This window comes from Sciurus vulgaris, assembly GCF_902686455.1.
Source record: "Sciurus vulgaris genome assembly, chromosome: 8".
NCBI lineage: Eukaryota > Metazoa > Chordata > Mammalia > Rodentia > Sciuridae > Sciurus > Sciurus vulgaris.
This window is the reverse complement of record NC_136468.1, coordinates 110,258,637-110,278,178: the sequence shown is the minus strand read 5'-3', so window position 1 is coordinate 110,278,178 and position 19,542 is coordinate 110,258,637. Positions and strand designations below refer to the sequence as shown.

At 39.5% G+C, this 19,542-nt stretch overlaps 1 protein-coding gene across 3 annotated transcripts in view; it reads left to right on the top strand.

Annotated features, from left to right (window-relative positions):
- DDC (dopa decarboxylase) overlaps positions 1-19,542 on the top strand; it is a 106,726-nt gene that overhangs the window by 54,144 nt on the left and 33,040 nt on the right. For 2 of the 3 annotated variants that reach the window (XM_079150336.1, XM_079150335.1), the window contains 3 exons: positions 10,440-10,506; positions 15,710-15,748; positions 16,746-16,840. In XM_079150336.1, the coding sequence (XP_079006462.1) occupies positions 10,440-10,506; positions 15,710-15,748; positions 16,746-16,840 (201 nt within the window). The remainder of the gene's footprint in view (positions 1-10,439; positions 10,507-15,709; positions 15,749-16,745; positions 16,841-19,542) is intronic. The other variant, XM_079150337.1, reaches the window with a different exon arrangement.

The following is a 19,542-nucleotide window of genomic DNA, read 5'->3' as shown; positions in this document are numbered from 1 at the left end:
ATGAAAAACATGCAAAATATATAAAGAATCAGTTTCATATTCAAGCATGAAAAAGGCAATATATATATGAAACCAATCTTGAGCACCTAATAACCAAAGAAATGCAAATTAATTAGTGAGAGAACTATGTGACAACCCCACACTGGGGTTACAGATGTGTCAATTACTTTTTTAAAAAATTATTCTAATTAGTTATACATGACAGTAGAAAGCATTTTGATACATTGTACACAACTGGAGCACAACTTCTTCCTCTGGCTGAACATGGTGTAGAGTCACACCTGTAGTGTAATCATATGTATATAGGGTAATAATGTCCATCTCATTCCACCGTCCTTCCCATCCTTACACTCCCTCCCCTTCCCTCACTCCCTTCTGCATAATCCAAAGTTCCTTCATCCCCCTGCCCCATTTTGGATTAACATCCACTTATCAGAGAAAAAATTCCACCTTTGGTTTTTTGGATTTGACTTATTTCACTTAGCATGATATTCTCCAGCTCCATCCATATACTGCAAATGCCATAATTTCATTCTTCTTTAAGGCTGAGTAATAGTCCATTTGTGTATATGTACCACATTTTCTTTATCCATTCATCTACTGTGACAATCAATAATCTATTTTCTATCTTCACACTCTTACTTTGAGAATGTTATATAAATGGAATCATACAGAATGTGACCTTTTGAGATTAACCTTTTATACTCAATCTAAAGCTCTTGAGACTCACCAAAGCTGCTGCACGTATCTATAGTTATTTCTTTTTTATTACTGTTCCACAGAGATTTGATACCACATCATCTGTACCACTGTATGATTATCTATTATCTATTAAGAGGCCTTATGGTGTAAGTAAAGCATCAGTGAAGATTAACATGTAACTATTTGGATGGATATATGTTTTCATTTCTCTTGGATAAATGGCCAAGATTGTGCAATTAAGGGTCATTTTGTAGTTATATGTTATGTTTTAAAGAAACTGATAAAATCTTTACTGGAATGGCTGTACTATTTCACATAATACAGTGAAAGACTGTCTTTCTTCTAGCACTGCATGAGACAATCAGGTGTTTTATTTTGTTTTCCTCTTCACCAGCATTTGGTATTGTCATTATATTTTCATTTTACCTGTATTAAAAGGTGTATAGTAATATCCCATCATGCTCATAATTTGTATTTCCCTAAAGACTAATTAATGAAGTTGAACATATTTTCATTTGCTTATTAATAATTTACACATCATTTTTATTAAAACATAAATCTCTTTGTCCACATTCCAATTGATGAATTGATTTTTTAAATTAACAGGTTCATGTTGTTAGAAAATAGTTTTTTAAAAAAAAAGCATTATTAAAGAGAGTTCCAGCACTTACTTAAATGTTTTGTAAATACTTCCTCCCAATTTGTGGCTTTTTACTTCATTTTCTGAGCAATAGTCTTTTACCAGGCAAAATTTTTCAATTTCACTGATGTATAGCTTATCAATTTCTTTCATGGATTATGCCTTTAGCGTTATAACTAAAAAACTTATTGCTGAACTCAAGATCCTCTGAATTTTCTCCTGTGCTATCTTCCAGATGTTTTATATTCTGTAATTGACATTTAAGTCTGTGATATATTTTCAGATTAATTTTTGTGAAAGGTGTAAATTTTGTGTCTAGATTCTTTTTTGTTTGTTTCTGAATTGGGATGTCTAGCTGTTCCAGTATCACCTGTTGAAAGTCTATCCTTCCTCCATTAAATTGCTTTTTCTCTTTTGTCAAAGATTAGTTGACCTCATGTGTAGATCTATTTCCATTCCATTAATAAGTTTATCTCCTTTGCCAAGATCACACCATCTTGATATCTAAGATTTATACTAAAGTTGGATAAGGTCAGATATGACCTCTGACATTATTCAATATTATGTCCTATATTATGGGTTTTTAAAATTCTTTTGACTATATAAATTTTAGAATCAATTTGCCAATGTGTACCATATAACTCACTGGATCTTTAAATATGGTTGCATTGAATCTATAGATCTAGTTGGAAGATCAGACATCTTGGTGATATTGAGACTTCCTGTCCGTGTACATAGAATCTTTCTATATTTATTTAGCTCAAAGTTTTGTACTTTTCCTAATAAAGATTTTATATACATTTTGGTAGATTTATATGTATTTCTTTTTCTCCTTTCTGTGCAAAATGTAAGTGGAATTGTGGGGGTTTTTTTAACCTCAAATTCCATTTTTTATGCTAAAACATAAGAAAGAAATTGACTTTTTTCTATTACATATTTGTCCTGTATCTTCCTATAATTGTTCATTAGTTCCCAGAGACTTTGGCTTTGAGTTATTCTTTGGTATTTTTACATAGACAGCAATGTCATAACAATCTATCTTTTATTTTCTAGTCATATCACATTAGCTGGAATTCATAATATAATGTTAAATGAAAGTGTTGAGAACAGATATTCTTCCCTTATTCCTAATCTTAGAAGAAAAACATGTAGGTTCTCATCTTTAAGAATGATGTTAGCTGTGGATTGTTTTTGGTTTGTTTGTTTTCTGATATCAGTTATCAAGGAAGTTCCACTATAATCCTAGTGTGCCAAGTGATTTTTTTGTTGTATTTGTTTGTGTAAATTATGGATGGATGCCAGATGTTGTCAAATGCTTTTTGTGTCTCTATTTATATAATATGAGTTTCCTTCTTTAGTCTGTTGATATCATAGGTTATATTAATTTACTTTCAACTGTTGAAATGGTCTGCATGCTTCAATCAATCAAATTCCACTTCTTTCTGGTATATAATTTTTTTAAGTGTTGGACTCAATTTGATATCTTATGGAAAATATAGGTCTATAATTTCCTTTCTTGCAATGTCTTTGTCTAGTGTTGGTATTAAAGTAATGCTAGCCTCATTGAGTTAGGAAGTATTCTTTTTGCTTCCATTTCTATGAGATTGTAGAGAATCGGTGAGATTTCTTCCTGAGTTTACCAGTGAACCTAATTGGGTATGGTACTTTTTGTTTTTGAAGGTTATTAATTATTGATAGCTATAACCCTATTGAGATGATCTATTTCTCTTTCTGTGAGTTTTGGTAGAATAACTCTTCCAAGGAATTTGTCAATTTCATTTGTATTTTCAAATTTGTGAGCAGAAGCCATAATAATCCTTTCTTATCCTTTTAATGTTTATGGTTCCACTTTCACTTCTGATATTAGTAATCTGTTTTCTGATTTTTTCCTTGTTAACCTGATTAGAGATTTATCAGATTTATTGATCTTTTCAAAGAACCAACTTTTTCTCCATTGATTTCCTGTTTTCCATTTCATTCATTTCTACTCTAATGCTTAATATTTAAATTTTTTCTTATGCTTAGTATTTAATTTGCCTCTTGCACTAATTTCCTAAAGTTGAAGCTTAATTTGTAGATGTTAGATTTTTCCTTTTTTTCCCTAATATATGAATTTAATGCTATAAACTTCCCTTTAAACACTGTGTCCACAATTTTGATGAATTACCTTGTCATTTTCATTTAGGTTAAAGTGCATTTTAATTTCTCTTGAAAATTCTTATGTGAACTCCAGCACTGTGTCGTTTGATCTCTGTGAGTTTGGGGGTATTCCCAGCTACTTTTTTAAATTATCGATTTCTAGTTTAATACTCTTTCAAATGTTTTTAGTGGTTGCCCTTGAGTTTGCAGCACGCATTCACAACTCATCCATGTCCTCTTTCTAGTAACCCTGCTCTACTTCGTGTGTAATACAAATGCCTTATAAAACAGTATTCCCATTCATCCCTCCCACCATCCTCTCATGAACATTGTTAACAATCATCTTATTTATCTCTAAGCTATGATAAATGAATACATTGTCACTCATCATTTTGAGAAAAAAGCTCGTGATCTCTTAAACCAGAAAAAGAGAGCTTCTATTTTATCTTCACCTACTCCTGTGATGCTCTTTGCTTTCTTTATGTAGATCCAAGTATCTAACAGAAGGCATTTTTTCTTCCTTCTGAAGAATTTCTTTTAATATTTATTGCAAAGCAGGTCTACTGGTAACCAATTCCCTTAATTTTTGTTTGTCTGAAAAAGTATTTCTCTTTCACCTTGAAGGGTAATTTTTATTAAACACAGAATTGTTGATTGGAGTTACTCTCGACACTGTAAATATTTTTCTCCATTCCCTTCTTTCTTTCATGATTTCTAAACAGAAGCCTGACGTCATTCTTATCTTTGCTTCTCTGCAGATAAGATTTCTTTCTGTTTTCATCCTTTCGGCTGTGTTTTCTAGAATCACTAGTTTGCTACAAGCCTGAATGTCATAGCTCAAAGCTAATCTGGAAATGCAAATTAAACCAGAGTCTCTTAACACTCCATTAATTCTTCTTTTTCTCCTCCTCCTTCTTCTTTCCTCCTCTTCCTCTTCCTATTCTCCTCCTCTTCTTTCTCTTCATCCTTCCTTTTCTTCTGGTGCTAGGGATCCAATCCAAGGACTCATGTGGGCTAAGGCATGCCCTCCACCACTGAGCTATATCCCCAGTAAAAGTATATTCTTTTTTTTTTTTTTTTTTTGTGGTGCTGGGGATTGAACCCAGGGCCTTGTGCATGCAAGGCAAGCACTCTACCGACTGAGCTATCTCCCCAGCCCTAAAAGTATATTCTTAATGAAGAAAAATTTTGTTTTTATTATATATTTTTCCTGATTTTAAACATTAATCAATTTTTTATAAATTTTGTTTTATTTTTTTAATTTGGTAGTCATAGGAAAGCATAAAAACTCAAATAAAACCTAAAGGAAAAACATGTTAACATTTTGATTTACATCTTTAGACCCTTTCTCTGTAACATTTACATATATTAATATATATCTCTGTCTCAACCTTAATTTGTGATTTTCTTTCTTCACCTCATACATTTTAAGTACTTCCCCAGGTGGTTGTATATGAAAATGATATTCTGTTTAAAGGTCTCATAGCACTCCATTATATTTCTATTTTCTCCATCTCTTTCTCCATGTGTACTCACACACACACACACACATTTAGTACACATAAATAAAATATTTTTCTTTTCATAAGAATTCCCAGGCTAGCAACATCCGCTGTTAGACATTTAGGCTATTTATTATTACATTGTTTCTTGTAATAATTAGTGCGTGTAAAGTGTTGTATTTACTTACTTGTTTCCTCATCTTACACCTGTCAGCATTTCCTTGGGAACTGTTTCTAGCACTGGAATTACTTGACCAAAGGGACGGCTTTTTTTCCCAAGATTTTTGATATGCATAGCCATATGCTCTTTCAGAAAGGTTGTACCAATTCACACTAAATGTTTTATACAAAATACAAAAGCTATTAAAGTAATTCTGAAATAGTGACTTTTAGGGTAAGAAATTTAATGGTGGTGATAATGCTGTGAGGGACAGTGATGAATTATTTATTAGAAATTCCCCCTGCTCTTTATTGCTCATTTTGTGTTCTTTCATTAGAATCTTAATTTTTCACTTACATTAAAATTTATGTTTTAATTAAAGTCATATATGAACCAATCTTCAATTTGTTCTGTGTGTCTTATGATACCAAACCAAAACATAGGGTCCACTGAACAGTACCCTCATCCTCACTCATGATCTTTCCTCTCTAAAGGCTACAGCTTTCTTTGCTTTAAGTGTTTTTTTTTTTTTTTCCTGAACCTTTGAAAAGAATTCAAATGTATGGATTGAGAAACACAAGTTTAAAGACAGATATACAGATTTGGAGAAATTGTTAAGGTTTTCATGCCTGGAGCACAAGGTGAATGGAGGGATGTGTGAGACTGTAGGAGACTGTGGAAGGGCCAAAATGAACTTTAACCTAAGCACAATGGACTGTCAATGAAGGGTTTTTAAGACAGGAAGCAACACTTCAGATTTATATAGTTGACCCTGTGTGTCTGTAGGTTCTGCATCCACAGATTCAACCAACCACAGACTGAAAGCATTCTTTTTAAAAACAACAACAACAAAAAAAACCCTGTTTCTGTACTGAACATTTACAGAATTTTTTCCTGTCATTATTTCTTAAATAACACAGTCTAACAACTATTAACATAGTAATTACATTGTATTAGGCATTGTAAGTTATCAAAAGTGATTTAAAATATACTGGAAGATATACATAGGTTATCTGCCAATACTACAAACTTTATTTGATAGACTTGAGCATCTGTGGAAATTCATATCTATTATCTGACCCAGGTAGGAAAGTGGTGGTAATTTGGGTTTTGTCTTGGTGCCCACTTGTCCTGGAGTGGTTGTAGCTCTGTGCATGCATAATGACTACAGTACCCTCTTGGGATGCAGATGCATAACCTTTGTTATACTCTCAAAGGGGTCACAGACCTCTCAAAATTCAAGACCTACTACTGAGAGCATGGAATATATTTGGCAGAATCTGAACCAGGCAAACTGAATCTTTGGCTCTTCATCATGAACTCAATTGAGTCATGTGGTAAAGTTGTTTTTTTTTTTTTTTTACTAAGCATGGGTTTGCTTCTGTCACGAGTTGACTTAATAACATCAGCACGCCAACAAAAGGCAGTGCCTGCAAGGCACGTACGTGAGTAGACCAGGCTGGAGGATGGGGCCAGGACAGCAGGTGGGGAGGTCACGCTAGTCTCTGCCACCAGCAGGAGAGTCGCAGACTCTCAGAGATGGAGGGTTGTGCCATCTCTTGCCCCTCCTTCCCCTGTTCAAATGTGATTATGTCTCCCAGAGCAGACGGAAATCAGGTTAGTGTCACTGAGCAATGCTGAGCCGAGGTAATAAGAGCCCGAAGCAGAGCAGGTGCTAGCTGTAATGTGGCTTCGGAGAATTAGGACAAGCTGACTTGTAGCTCAGTGCCACGTGGATGAGTAATTTCGAACACTGTCCACGTGGCGCCCCGCAGCTTCTGCAGCCTGGATCCCTACCACCTGCCCACAGGCCTCCCTCTCCAGCTACAACATGCTGGGGCTTGTTGGAAGTGCATCTGGCACTGCCCCAAACACTGGGTTATTTTCCTGGCATCTCAGGGACAATGCTCCAGATATCCTGTCTTTAGGTGTGACAGGATAACAAGGTTAACTAAACCTGATGTCACTTTTGGTCTGTTCCTGCTTATGTGTGTTCTTGGACAATTACTTATCTCTGGGACTCTACTTACATTGACTTTGAAGTAGGAATTATGGTCCTAATTCATTAAGGCTGCTGGAGTGATTAAATATAATTTAGGAAAAGCTCCTGGCACCCCAGCTTGCCATTAAGTAAGCACTCAAAAAATGTCACCCATTCTTAGTGTCAACTGAGACTGAGGTCAACAACAGGGAAGTGGTTTATAGATTCATAAAATATGTCATATAGCTTTAGATCTTGTTTTCTTAAAAATTAGTTCATGATATGGCAAAATTATCACAAAGTTAAGTAAAAATGCAAGATGCCAAATCATATCTTAAATATTTTAATGTGCTGAAAGAAAAATTACAAAATTGTATATTATGCTGTTTTGTATATTACTTGTGTGACCTCGAGCATTTCAGCTATCTCCACAGCTGTCAAGAGACAATCATAATACTTACCATGTCCTTCCTAAAGAGTCAAATGAGATATAGTCATCCAGACCAGTGCAAAGGACAAGACAGAATTTTATTATTTCTACAAAAATGTTTCATGTTCATTACAAATAAATCAATTATTACACAAGAGTCTAAGAAAAAAGGTTTGTGTTAACCAAAATCCCATCTCAGGAGATGAACAGTAATAATTATTGGTAAACATAATTCTAGATACTCTTCTATGCACATAGTAATGGATAGAAAATAATTTTAACAATGAAATATTTAATATGTATGTACTTTTAATAGCAGAAGTTAGTCCAATTAGCATTTAGTAAAGAAAACTTAGATGAAACTGAAGGAATGGCTACACTATAGGTAGGTCATTTCCAAAAGACTGCTAAAATTGAGAAAACACAATAATAAGCAATATTAATGTCTTGAGTCATTCTGTGGTTTTATCAAGTACATAATTTTCACTTGTAAGGATATAGACGATAAGAGTCTCATCTCTACCAACTGAGCTAACCAGGTACCTTAAAGCATTTTAATATTCAATTAAATATCAGGATGAAATTGCAAATATCAGAGAAAAATAGCACACTAACTTGATTCCCAATAAATGCCCCAACTTGTCTAAGTGGAAGAAGTGTGGAGAATAATGGATGCTAGAAAGGAGGAGGGCACACATAGAGGTATGGACAAAGAGGGTTGAGGGTGCCAGGAAAAGTGGAGCTATGGGACTAAGTCCATGGGCACCTTTTTCATGAGAGGGTCCCACGTCTGCTGTGTGTGGTAGGAAGATTGGAGCCCAGCAAGATGCCTGCCAATATAACACAGAGCTGAGTTGCCAACCCAGATCTTTTTGCTCCAAGTACATGACTCAATTTTGTATTAATCTTGCTTTTTTTATTTTCTGTGTTTTTGATGCTTTAACATCTCTGGGATTTGCTACCCTGAGGAGGGAGTGCCTCTTCTGGGTTAGCCATTTCCCATTGATATTCAAAGAGTTGGCATATATTTCATATGCAGACTAACCCATCCAGAGGTCCCCCCACACCCACCACATATATGATGCTCACTCTGAGCCACTGTCTACCTTCCCTAATCACCCCAGACTAGGTACCACAGAATGGGAGGCATCCCCTGTGCCCAAGAGCTCAGTGAAATTATTCAAAGCAGCCAATGCTAAATCTGCTTCACCTGTAACTCTCCACAAAAGCCACAATAAAGGCTTTTTGCCTACACTTTCCCCTCACCCTTCCATCTCCTGACCAAGCTTGATGCAACCCTGATGTTGGTGGCCCCCCTCTTGGTACCATGAAAGACAAGCTAACTTCACCAGCAGTCATCTCCTGATCTATTGAGCTCAACAAACTAAAATAATGATAAAATCCACATTTTGCAACAGCCTGCCTCTGCTGGGCCTGTAGGTAGCCTCTTGTGGGGTTGATTCCATGTGGGAACAGGTCAATGAAAAGGGAATTATGCCCAAACAGCACCTGAACACCCTGTGACTGGGCAGCAGAGGAACTCTTGGTGTCTGGGTACATGTTGCTCTCTCTGAGAAACTTCCTCAGAGTAAATGTGGCAGTGACAGGGACACTTGCCACAGATGCCAAGCAAACATAGCATCTGTCTTGATGGTGGCAGTTGAATGAGCCACCAACAAGGCAGATGCCATACTACCTTTGCAAGAACACATTGACTTTCACTGACGTGAATTTGGCTCTCAGATCAAGCAAAGGTGGTCATAGGTGAGATGGAACCAGGAAGACCTGTGCCTGGGGTTTTTACATGAGAATTCCTGACCACTCCAAATTTATTGTTATGGTCCATAGTGTTGCTTAATAAGATTTGCATAAATTATGTTAAATTTCACACTATTGTCATATGTGAGGAAAAATAGTATATGACATCCATAAATCAATTAGACTCTTTGCTTTTGGAAACATGTTGTTTTTTTATTTTTTTTTTTTTCATTTGGAGAGAATTTCAACTCAGCCAATATATTTAATCATCTATTCTGTGTTCAGCAAAGTGCAAATTTCCAGCACTACAAAGAAATAGGACACAGACCACAGTTTCAGGAACATTGTAGGTCTACAAAGACATTGAGGCTCAGGAGAACAGCACCAGTAGTGCTAGTATAATCACAGCAGCTCAAGATGGTCAGGGGACAGCAGAGGACACAGTGAATGCTGGGCCACATTTCCCAGTATGTGACCTACAGCATTCAGTACTTTTATAATTATTTTCAACATCAGCATGCTTCTTCATGAATCTCCTGACAGTTGGAGTTTATCTTTGGGAGCAGTATCATTCAGGATGGGAAGCAGGGCAGATCAAAGCGAGTGTAAAATACTCTTGGCCAATGTCCCAATGTGGTTCTTAACTGATCCCAAAGTCTTTTCTGAAAAATCATTTCACTGATGCCTTGGGCAATTCCAGCCTTATTGGAGCAAGCAACATTTCTGATGTGTAGCTCTATGCTCTGCCCACACACTCCTGCCCCACCCCAACTGAGGAAAACTCTTACTTCATAATAGGAACTATGTTCTTATATTCAATAGACAGATTTAAAAAGTGGAATATAGGAATAGCTATCCATGTCCCAAGGCATCATGCATGGGAAATCTTTTCCAAGTTTCCTATTATCTAATCTTATATCTCAGGTTTCTGTCTGCAAGTTTGTTTCTCTTAACCCTCTTAACCTGCAAGGATGCTTTCACCCAAAGATTAAGCATGTGTTTATGGGTTTCCATTTACTGAGCACCAAGTTCAAGGTCCTGGGATAGCTCTGGCAATGGTTTTGCATGTGGAGGTTACAGCAATGACTAACGCATGAGAGATTAAAGGTTGTCTGTCTACTCTCCAGGTGGTTGCTACTTTGGGGACCACGTCTTGCTGCTCTTTTGACAATCTCTTAGAAGTGGGTCCTATCTGTAAGTATCTGATTTCATATTCTTTTTGAAAACTGTTCTTAGCAAAACATTTTTGTTTAGATTTTCTTCATCATCATTCATTTCACATTGTGATGATTTTCCAAACTCTTCTTGCATTTGCAATAATGAAACCTCATTAACTAAAACTCTAAAAACTCAAAATTTGGGCTAATTGGCCAAGAGCTGAGCTTAGGTATACCAATATACTATCTGTAAGGAAAAAGAAATGCTCTAAGCAATATCATAATGGTACAAAACTGCAGGCTATACTGGCCCTGTTAGGAGAATAAACTCTACATCTTGAAGCAACTACCATTACACAAGGGTCCTTTACATATACACGACATATATACAACATGAGAACTGCCCATACTTAAATTGAGTTTTTTGGCTTGTCTTTTTTAGTCCCCTCTTTAAACATTTCATCCATGCACTACATAACATTTCTGTTAAGGTCAGACCACATATAGGATGGTAGATACAACATGGCCTCAGTGTGCAGCAGCCTGGACCATCTAGGTTTGTGTAAGAACACTGTGATGTTCTCACAATTAAAAAATTGCCTAAGGACCGACTTATTTCTCAGGGCCTATCCCATCATTCAACAACATATGGCTGTGCTGAATGTACTTAAGCAAATTGCTTAAAGTAATTTAGCAAATCAATAGGTTGAAACTGGATTTCTCCAAAGAATACTCAGTGATTCACACAACTTGCTGACTCACACTTACCTCTTCCCTCCCTTAGAGCACTTTGGTTTTCTCATTGAGACTATGATTCTGTTTCCAAAGGTACAACATAAATAAGTGACTGTTTGTGAAGTTTCAACTTCAATGTGAGACTCTGGAAACTCCACAGGTCTTGGAGCTCTTTCTAGGAATGGGAGAACTCTCCTTGAGCACCAAGGAAATACTGGCCCATGAAACTCTCCCTTTCTCTATCCCTCAGATGTAAACATTCCAGGTAGAGCTGACTCAAAGTCAGGCTCTCAAGCCAGGCATGGTATCACATACCACTCAGGAGGTGGAGGCAGGAGGATTGCAAGTTCAAAGTCAGCCTCATCAACTTAGCAGGGTCCTAAGCAACCCAGTGAGATCCTGTCTCAAAGTGAAAAATAAAAAGAGCTGGGGAGGTGGCTCAGTGGTTAAGCACCTCTAGGTTCAATTTCTGGTACCAAAAAAGAAAAAGTCAGACTCTTAGATAATTATGGCTTGTGCCAAGGATCATGCTACTTGCCAGGCAGTAGGACAATTCTCAGTCTACATACACCAAGCATGTTTGTAATCTCTCCTAATCCAATATTCTTCTGTGGTCTGTTCTCAGAAGTGGATCTTCCTCACCAGGGTAATTGTCTCTGGTCAGTGACTGGGGAAAGCTGGTGTTTCAGGTACTCTGGTGTGATGGTGGGAGACCATGGCCCTGGCCACAGAGAATCTGTGGTCCATCCAGCCCAGGCCTGCATTTTACAGCTATGTGCCTTAAATTCTGAGTTTCATTTTCCCTATCTTAAAATTGGAGGGAAAAGCAGCACTTGTCATTGAGAAGTAATATTTCCCTTACAGGATTGTTCAGAAGACAAGCTAATGCGGGGACAATGTGTTAAAGGTAGACCGTATTGCTGGTGCTGTAGGGAATGCCATTCTAGTCACATACTCCAGGCAGTGGGGTGGGTACACACTTGCCCATTCACCCACGTTCTCCACCTGTTATAAGCTATGGCGGACATCTCTCTGTAAGAACAACTGACTGAAGGCAGCCACACACAACCAGGCGAGGAGAAGAAGCGACTAACTGGCCAACACAGATTTTCGGCCGTAGTGTTGGCCTCCTTAGCCGCAAACCTTCACTGCCTCAGCCAAGCAACTCGAAGTCCTCTGACTCAGATGTCAGGCTAAGAACTGAATGTCCCAGCCAGAAGGTGGCTGATGTAATTCCCCAGGGCTATCAAATTTAAAGGGCCAAAGTCTTCTGTGGCTGCTGCCCCCTGAGCAGAGTGCTGTCCGCCAGTGAAAGCAGGTGATGATAGCCAGTGGGTGCCATCTGCCATTTGCTATAATCGGGGTGATTGTAGCTGTGCTGTCCTGCTGTCCTGGAGCTCCCTCTGCTTTGCAGGGTCTGGAGGCAGAGCTTGACTTGTGTTTGTGTTTGGTTGAAGCCTAGAGGTTGCTTCTGGGTTATGCTTGGGGAGCTGATCACTGGTGAAGGCAAAACCCTTTCATTCATTGTCATGGTTTTGTACTTGAGGATGAAGGTACTAACTACTGGGTTGGTACTGCCTTAGCAATTCAGTCAGCACCTTTTTAACCTAGTTTCTCTCATCTAATACTTCTTATTTGACTATCCCCAAAGAGTTAGCATTCTTCAACAACAAGCTACCTTTTCTGAGATGCTGAGCTGACTTTGCCTTAGAGTATGATTTAAATAATCTATTAATACAATTCAAGGAAGTTTTTCAGCCACCATCATTTGACAAAGAAACAAAGCAGAAGATGATTGTCTTCAAATTTCTGCTTTAGGAAAGACAGTTTCCTTTTAGTCCTTTTAGTTTAATCACTTTTTGGAAATGATTTTCCAAAAAAGTTGTTGCTGTTAATCCGCTTGGCCCAGACAGTTGCCCGAAGGTTCTAGTAAGAAGAGGATGAGATACAACAAGAAGAGAGTTGATGGCAGTTGGGAGCCAGGTGTCTAAGGGTGGAAACTGAGGACCTGACAGGGCTGAACAGGGGAGGTGGTCTCAGGAAATGAGGGAGGGGAACAGTGTAGGGAAACCTATCAAAACTCTGTGCTGGAGGTCTGGATGGCTGGGAGGAGAGCATGCAGCTGGAGGGGCAACTGGCCTGGTAAGAAAATAGGTGCCAGCAGTGGGAGGCTGTAAAGGTTGCCCTGTCCTCTCCACCTAGATGGCCTTGCTTCAGGGCTAGGTGTGTGCCTGACATATGCAACTCCCTTAGCTCTGACAGTGGAGCCTGTGTCCACCCTGTGTTCAACCAACTCCTAGATGTGCACACATATGTGGGAGGGCAGGAAGGAGGTGTGTGTATCAGCCAATCATGTACAAGATGCACAGCTCAGAGGTGGCACCAACCAGACTTCATTTCCCTTGGCACAAGAGAAGCCCATATGGACTGCACTTCCAAGGGTGTCTATGAGTTCCCTTCTGTTGGAATTTTGGGTCAATACAAGTTTAAAGTGTTGTCCATAAGACCACCCCTGCTCTGATTGCCCTCACTGTAACACCTATTTCAAGTTCAAACGTTCCCCCCAAACTCCTTCAGGTTTGATCGTGTACTAGAAGACTCACAGTACTCAGTAGAAGCTATGCTCCAGGTTATGGTTTATGGCAAGAATTAAAATTAGCCAAGGAGGAGACATACAGGGCAGAGAGTGCAAACATGGAGCTTCTGGTGGTCCTCTTGATAGGGCATGGATTCTTCCAGTCACAATGTCTGACCATCTGCATGGAGAAGGGAGACTTTCCCAGCATGCAAATTTACCAGACTCTTTTGTGTTGGATTTACCTTTTTTTTTTTTTTTTAATGTATTTTGTGGTGCTAGAGATTGAACCCAGGCCTCATTCATGCCAGGCATGAGTTCTGACACTGAGCCATGTTCCCAGGTCTCTTGTCAGTTCTTATAGGGCCTTGATCACACTCTGCCTGCATGGCTGAACTTTAGTCTTCAGTTCCTCCTGGAAGTCCAACTAATATCCTTTAGTAATCAATTCTTCAAAAGGTCAGAACTGATATGGCGGGTCCAGTGTTCCCATCATAAATCATATTAAAATTGTCTGAGGTCAAAGGCCCAGGCCAAAAAAAAAAAAAGAAGCTTGTATCAAGCAGGATATTCCAGGGGCCCATCTCCAAAGAGCCAAGGGCAAAGGCTAGATATTTTGGTGGTAAAGTTGCATCTTTATTGTACATCTTTTATCTGGTGCCTCCCTTCCCTCCTCTCATCAGTTCCCTCAGTCTTTTCCTATCCACTGTCCCCTCCCCAGGTGTCTGATTCACTGTGGAGTGGCTTGGGTGCTGACATCCTTCTTGGTCCCATCCTGGGATTCAGGACCTGATCTTTCCTCTGGACATTCTGGAGGAGGTGCTATGAACTGAGGGGTTGTGGGACTGAGTGCCTTCCTTTCTCTTCACTCTGTTTCACTGTGTTGCCCACCACTGCCTCATGGATGGTGGCTATGGGAGGAGGAAGAGAGAAGTGAGGAAGAAAGAGAAACCCATTGACCCCTTTGAATCCTGCCCCTTTCCTTCCATCCTGTGACCGGTGTGTTTCCTGACTCATCTTCCTATTCAGTCTCGGGGTCTTGCTCTGCCTCCTGCCTTCATTTAATAGTCCTGAACTAACCACAAACATGGACATCTATCAAATTCTACCTAAAGGCCTCAAGAGTAAAGGAAATCCCATTACTAAAAGGTCTGTGTGTGGTTCAAGAAGCTCCCATGTGAAGCACAAAATCACCTGTATTCCATCTGGACTGCTTTAACAAAATGCCACAGACCAGGTGGCATAGAAACAACAGGAACTTGTTACCCACATTCCTGGTGGCTGGAAGTGCAAGATCAAGGCTCTGGCAGATTCAGTGTCTGGTGAAGGCCCATTTCCTGCCACCTGTTTGTCTTTATATGATAACAGGTATGAGGAGCTCTCTGGGGTGTCTTTTATGAGGGTGTTAATCCCATTTTGAGAGCTCCACTCTGATGAGCTAACCACCTCCCAAGGGCTCCACTCCTAATACCATCACCTCTGGGGTTAGGATTTCAACAAATGGTTTGGGGCGAACACAAGCATTCAGACCATAGCGTGCTTTGAAATTCTGTGCCCTATCTTACAAAGGAATGTGAAGTTTCTATTGACCCCACACACATCTGAGCTGTAGCTGTCCTCCTGTCATCATCCCCTGAATGATACTTCAGGACGAAGCCCCACATTATGCTAAGGCTTTGTCTTCTGCCTCATCTGCTTGGGGTCATGTGTGCACCAGGTGGAACTGATTGTTGGAGAGGTGATTAACCCAGACATCTCGGCCCATAAGCCTTCCTTCAGGTCACTCAGGCCTCCCCTGCGCCATGATCTTTGGCTCTGGTGCCCTGATGTCTACCCTTAAAACACATTTGATCTTGATCCACCTGAGGGTTTTAATCCTGAAGATCAAACTGAGTCAAAGATTTAAAATGTCTTTTGTATCTTTTATCAGCAGAGCTCAGAGTGACTCATCTCTCCTCAAAGTGCACTGGTAAATGACCATTTTATATGGAAAAGTGAAGGATGAATCCACTGATCAGTATTAACTCGGTTCTGATTCTGACACCTTCCAACCTTGTCTATACAGGGCCCAGCTTCCTTCCACCCTCTCTGCAATTCTCACCTACCTGGTGATTAACTAGTACCTGGGCTAAAGGAAGGACTAATCAGGAAAAGCACATTTATTTCTCACCAACCTTGTGCTGAGTGTTGTCATAGGCATGCTGTGAATATTACCTAACTTTGATCTCCATTTTGCCTGTGAGGAGAATGATCCTTGCAGGAAGTAGACAAGGTCACATAGCTGCTGAGAAGCTGAAGCAGGAGATGAACCCAGATATGGTCAAATTTGGGGAACATGCCTATGCACAAGGCTCTTTCATCCTCCTCAAAAAGGGTGGCCCCCTACTTACAGGCTCTTCTGGTATGATTGGAAAACAGAAATCCAGTTCATGATTAAAGATAGTGTAAGATGATCAACTTCATGGTGGGGATGGAGTGGGGCAGAGAAAGGTCTGGGTGGATTATGTGCCAGACCTTTTCCCAGAGGATGTTGTGAGAACTTGAGAATAGATTGGCAGAGAGGATAGGGGAAGAAATTCTGGGTGGGTCAGATGAGGGAGGACTGTAAAGGGTGGTGTGCCTGGAAAAGAGTGAAAGGGTGAACAAGGGAGGAAGAGGTGGTGCTTGCTGGCTCTTTAGCACTGTACTGAGCAGTGAGGGTTAGACAACTGATTCTCTCTCCCCCATTTTCCAATCACTCACTAAGCGGCTGGTGCATGTCCAGGACCAACAGCACACACCTCTGCTCTCAGCTTCAGTACCTCCTAGGACAGGAAGGGGCCTTTTGGAGATACATTCATTGGTTCCACAAATACTATAGATGAGCTGTATATATAAGAAGGATGCTGGGAAGGACAAGGTCAGCTGTCTGACTAGATGTAGACAGGGTGATCATGTAAGAACTCAACAATTGCTTCTGACTTCAGGCAAGAAGGAGGACATGTGGCTGCACATTGATGCTGCGTACGCAGGCAGCGCCTTCATCTGCCCTGAGTTCCGGCATCTTCTGAACGGAGTGGAGGTGGGTGAGATTTTTGCTGTGTAATAAGGTGTGTTTTCTTGTTTTGTTTTGCATGTGTGTGGTGCTGGTGATCAAACCCAGGGCCTTATACATGCACATGCACTCTACCACTGAGCTATACCTCCCAGACCAAGGTATTTTAAAGCACTATGTGTTTAACCCTTATAAAAACCTGACACTCAATTTCTCACTGTTGTAGTTTGTTTCAGCAAGCCATTTTTATAAACAATTCCACTGATTATTGGGAATTATGCTTCCTCAGGCTGGAGACTGAGAATTTTCTCCAGTCCTACAGCCTGTCTTTTTGAGGTCCTCCAGATTCTGACACCTATTTTTCAGTCTATAACATCCTGGGCAGAGTTGTGCATAATAGGTTGCATTTAACTTACAAAATTATGCTAAAATTTTTAGGGAAAAAATTTTAATGCATTTTATTCACAAGATAATTTAAAGTACCAACCTGTAAATCATCTACAAGCTGGCTCAATTTGTTATTCACATTCTACTCCTATATCTGAGCATGATGGTTACTTTAACCAATATCAAACAAACAGCTACCAACGCTTTTAAATGCCCCATGCACCCTTCTGGAAATTATAAAATGTGACCCATAAAGCAAGTAAAATACCCACTTCATTCGAGAAATAGCAATCAAAATTATTGATCAGTTCTCTGCTTTTCCAGAGACCTATGGTACATGAAGTGGTACAGACTTACACCCATGGGTGTGCCGATGTGTTAATTCAGACTGTTCCTTGTGGCGGCTCATGAGGCACAAAGCCTTTCTCCCCAGGAAGCAATGGAAGATTCTAAGAGACTGTCTTTGGAAATGTGTCCAGGGAAGGAGACACTGAATCAGAGGTGCCATGGTATTGGCCAGGAAATAATTCCTTTCTGCTTATGGATGGAGGGCTTGGTGAGACCTCACCCTGTATGTGTCAGGATGAATGGTGCAGGATTTTCCATTAGAATTCCTGGTTTTGTTACTTGAATTGCAGGTTCTGCTTCTTGTAGCTCAGCCAAAGGTGAGGGGGCAGAGGTTAGTGAAGAAAAACGAATCTATTCAAAACTGGCCCTGAGGAAGACAGAGGAGACATTTTCTGTTTCAAATCTCCATTTTGGGAGGGCTCAGAGGCACGAACAGCCTTTATAAGAGGAATGGGATACAGTGGACTAAAGGCAGAGGAAATATGTATATGTAGATTTAGTTGAGTAGTGCAAGCCAAAGAATATGTTACCAGTTAGGAGTCCAGCTTTTCTTTCCCCCCCTTTTTTTTTTTTTGATACCAGGGATTGAACCCAGGGGCACTCAACCACTGAGCCACATCCCCAGTTCCCACCCCTTTAAAAATTTTTTTTATTTAGAGGCAAGTTCTCGCTAAGTTGTTTAGGGCCTTGTTTGGTGACTGAGGTGGGCTTTGAACTCGCAATCCTCCTGCCTCAGCATCCTGAGTCTTTAGGACTGTAGATGTGTACCACTGTGCCTGACCAATTCGTTTTTCAACCCTTGATGTTACCCACCAAGATTTTGGGGCCAGTTTTGCAGTTTCCATCCTCAGCTTGAGGAGTTTCAGTTACCAAAAAAACAATTTATCAGGAAACTGGGGAGACTGGGGCTCTGTTACAGTTTAATCACTTAGAACTAGCTGTGCACCCTTGGGCAAGTGAGGTATTCCCCTCTATGTCTCGTTAAATGAATTTCATAATGATGCCTCCTTTATGGGGTTGTCATAAGGAGTAGGTGAGTCAATCATATTTAAAGGACTTAAGCAGGAAGTACTGAGCATGCATTAGATGCTTTTATTATTTTCACCATTGCTTGGAGAACTTTCCCTGAAAACCTCTCTCTGCTTGCATGTCAGGGTCAGGCTTACCAATCAATTTTCTAATTACTGTTTTGAATTCTCATAGCACTATAAAACCAGAAAAGTGAATGTCTGAGGTATAGAATACAAAAGCTACATCTTTGAAGAGAATAATCCCCTTATTACTTATGAATAAAATGTCATTCTTGTTTATATCCCATCACATTCATTCATTTACCAATTGCTTATCAAGTGCTTCATACATGCTAGGGCTTAGAGGGATCCCTGAGGATAAATGAAGCTTCTAGAAACATACATAAGTACTGGGGTGGGGGTCAGCTTATGAGATGTTCTAATAATGTGATGTGAATACCATTCCCTCTATAGTTCATTGCTGATAGCTATTTTTGTGGGTACTTACTGCTAGAAAATTAAGAATAAATTTCTATATGGATTGAGCATTCCTAATCCAAAAATCCAAACTTCAAAATCTGAAACTTTTTCATTTCCAACATGACATCACAAATGGAAACTTTCACACTGTGAAACTGCTTCACACACAAAACTTTTAAAATATCATAAAAAATTTACCTTCAGGCTATGTGTTTAAAGTATATCTTGAAACGTATTTGAATTTCATATTTAGACTTGGGTCCCTTCACCACGATATCTCATTATGCATATGCAAATATTCTGAAATGCAAAGAGATCAGAAATTAAAAACATTTCTGGTCCCAAGCATTTTGGATAAGGGATACTCAACCTGTGCCATGCAAATACCTTTAATTATGGAGATAACATTCATTGCTTGCAATGACTGTCCGTGGACAGCTTCAGGGAAGTTCTTCTTGGATTTATGTGCTTCTCTCCAGGGAAGGGCCTAGACCACAGACTCCT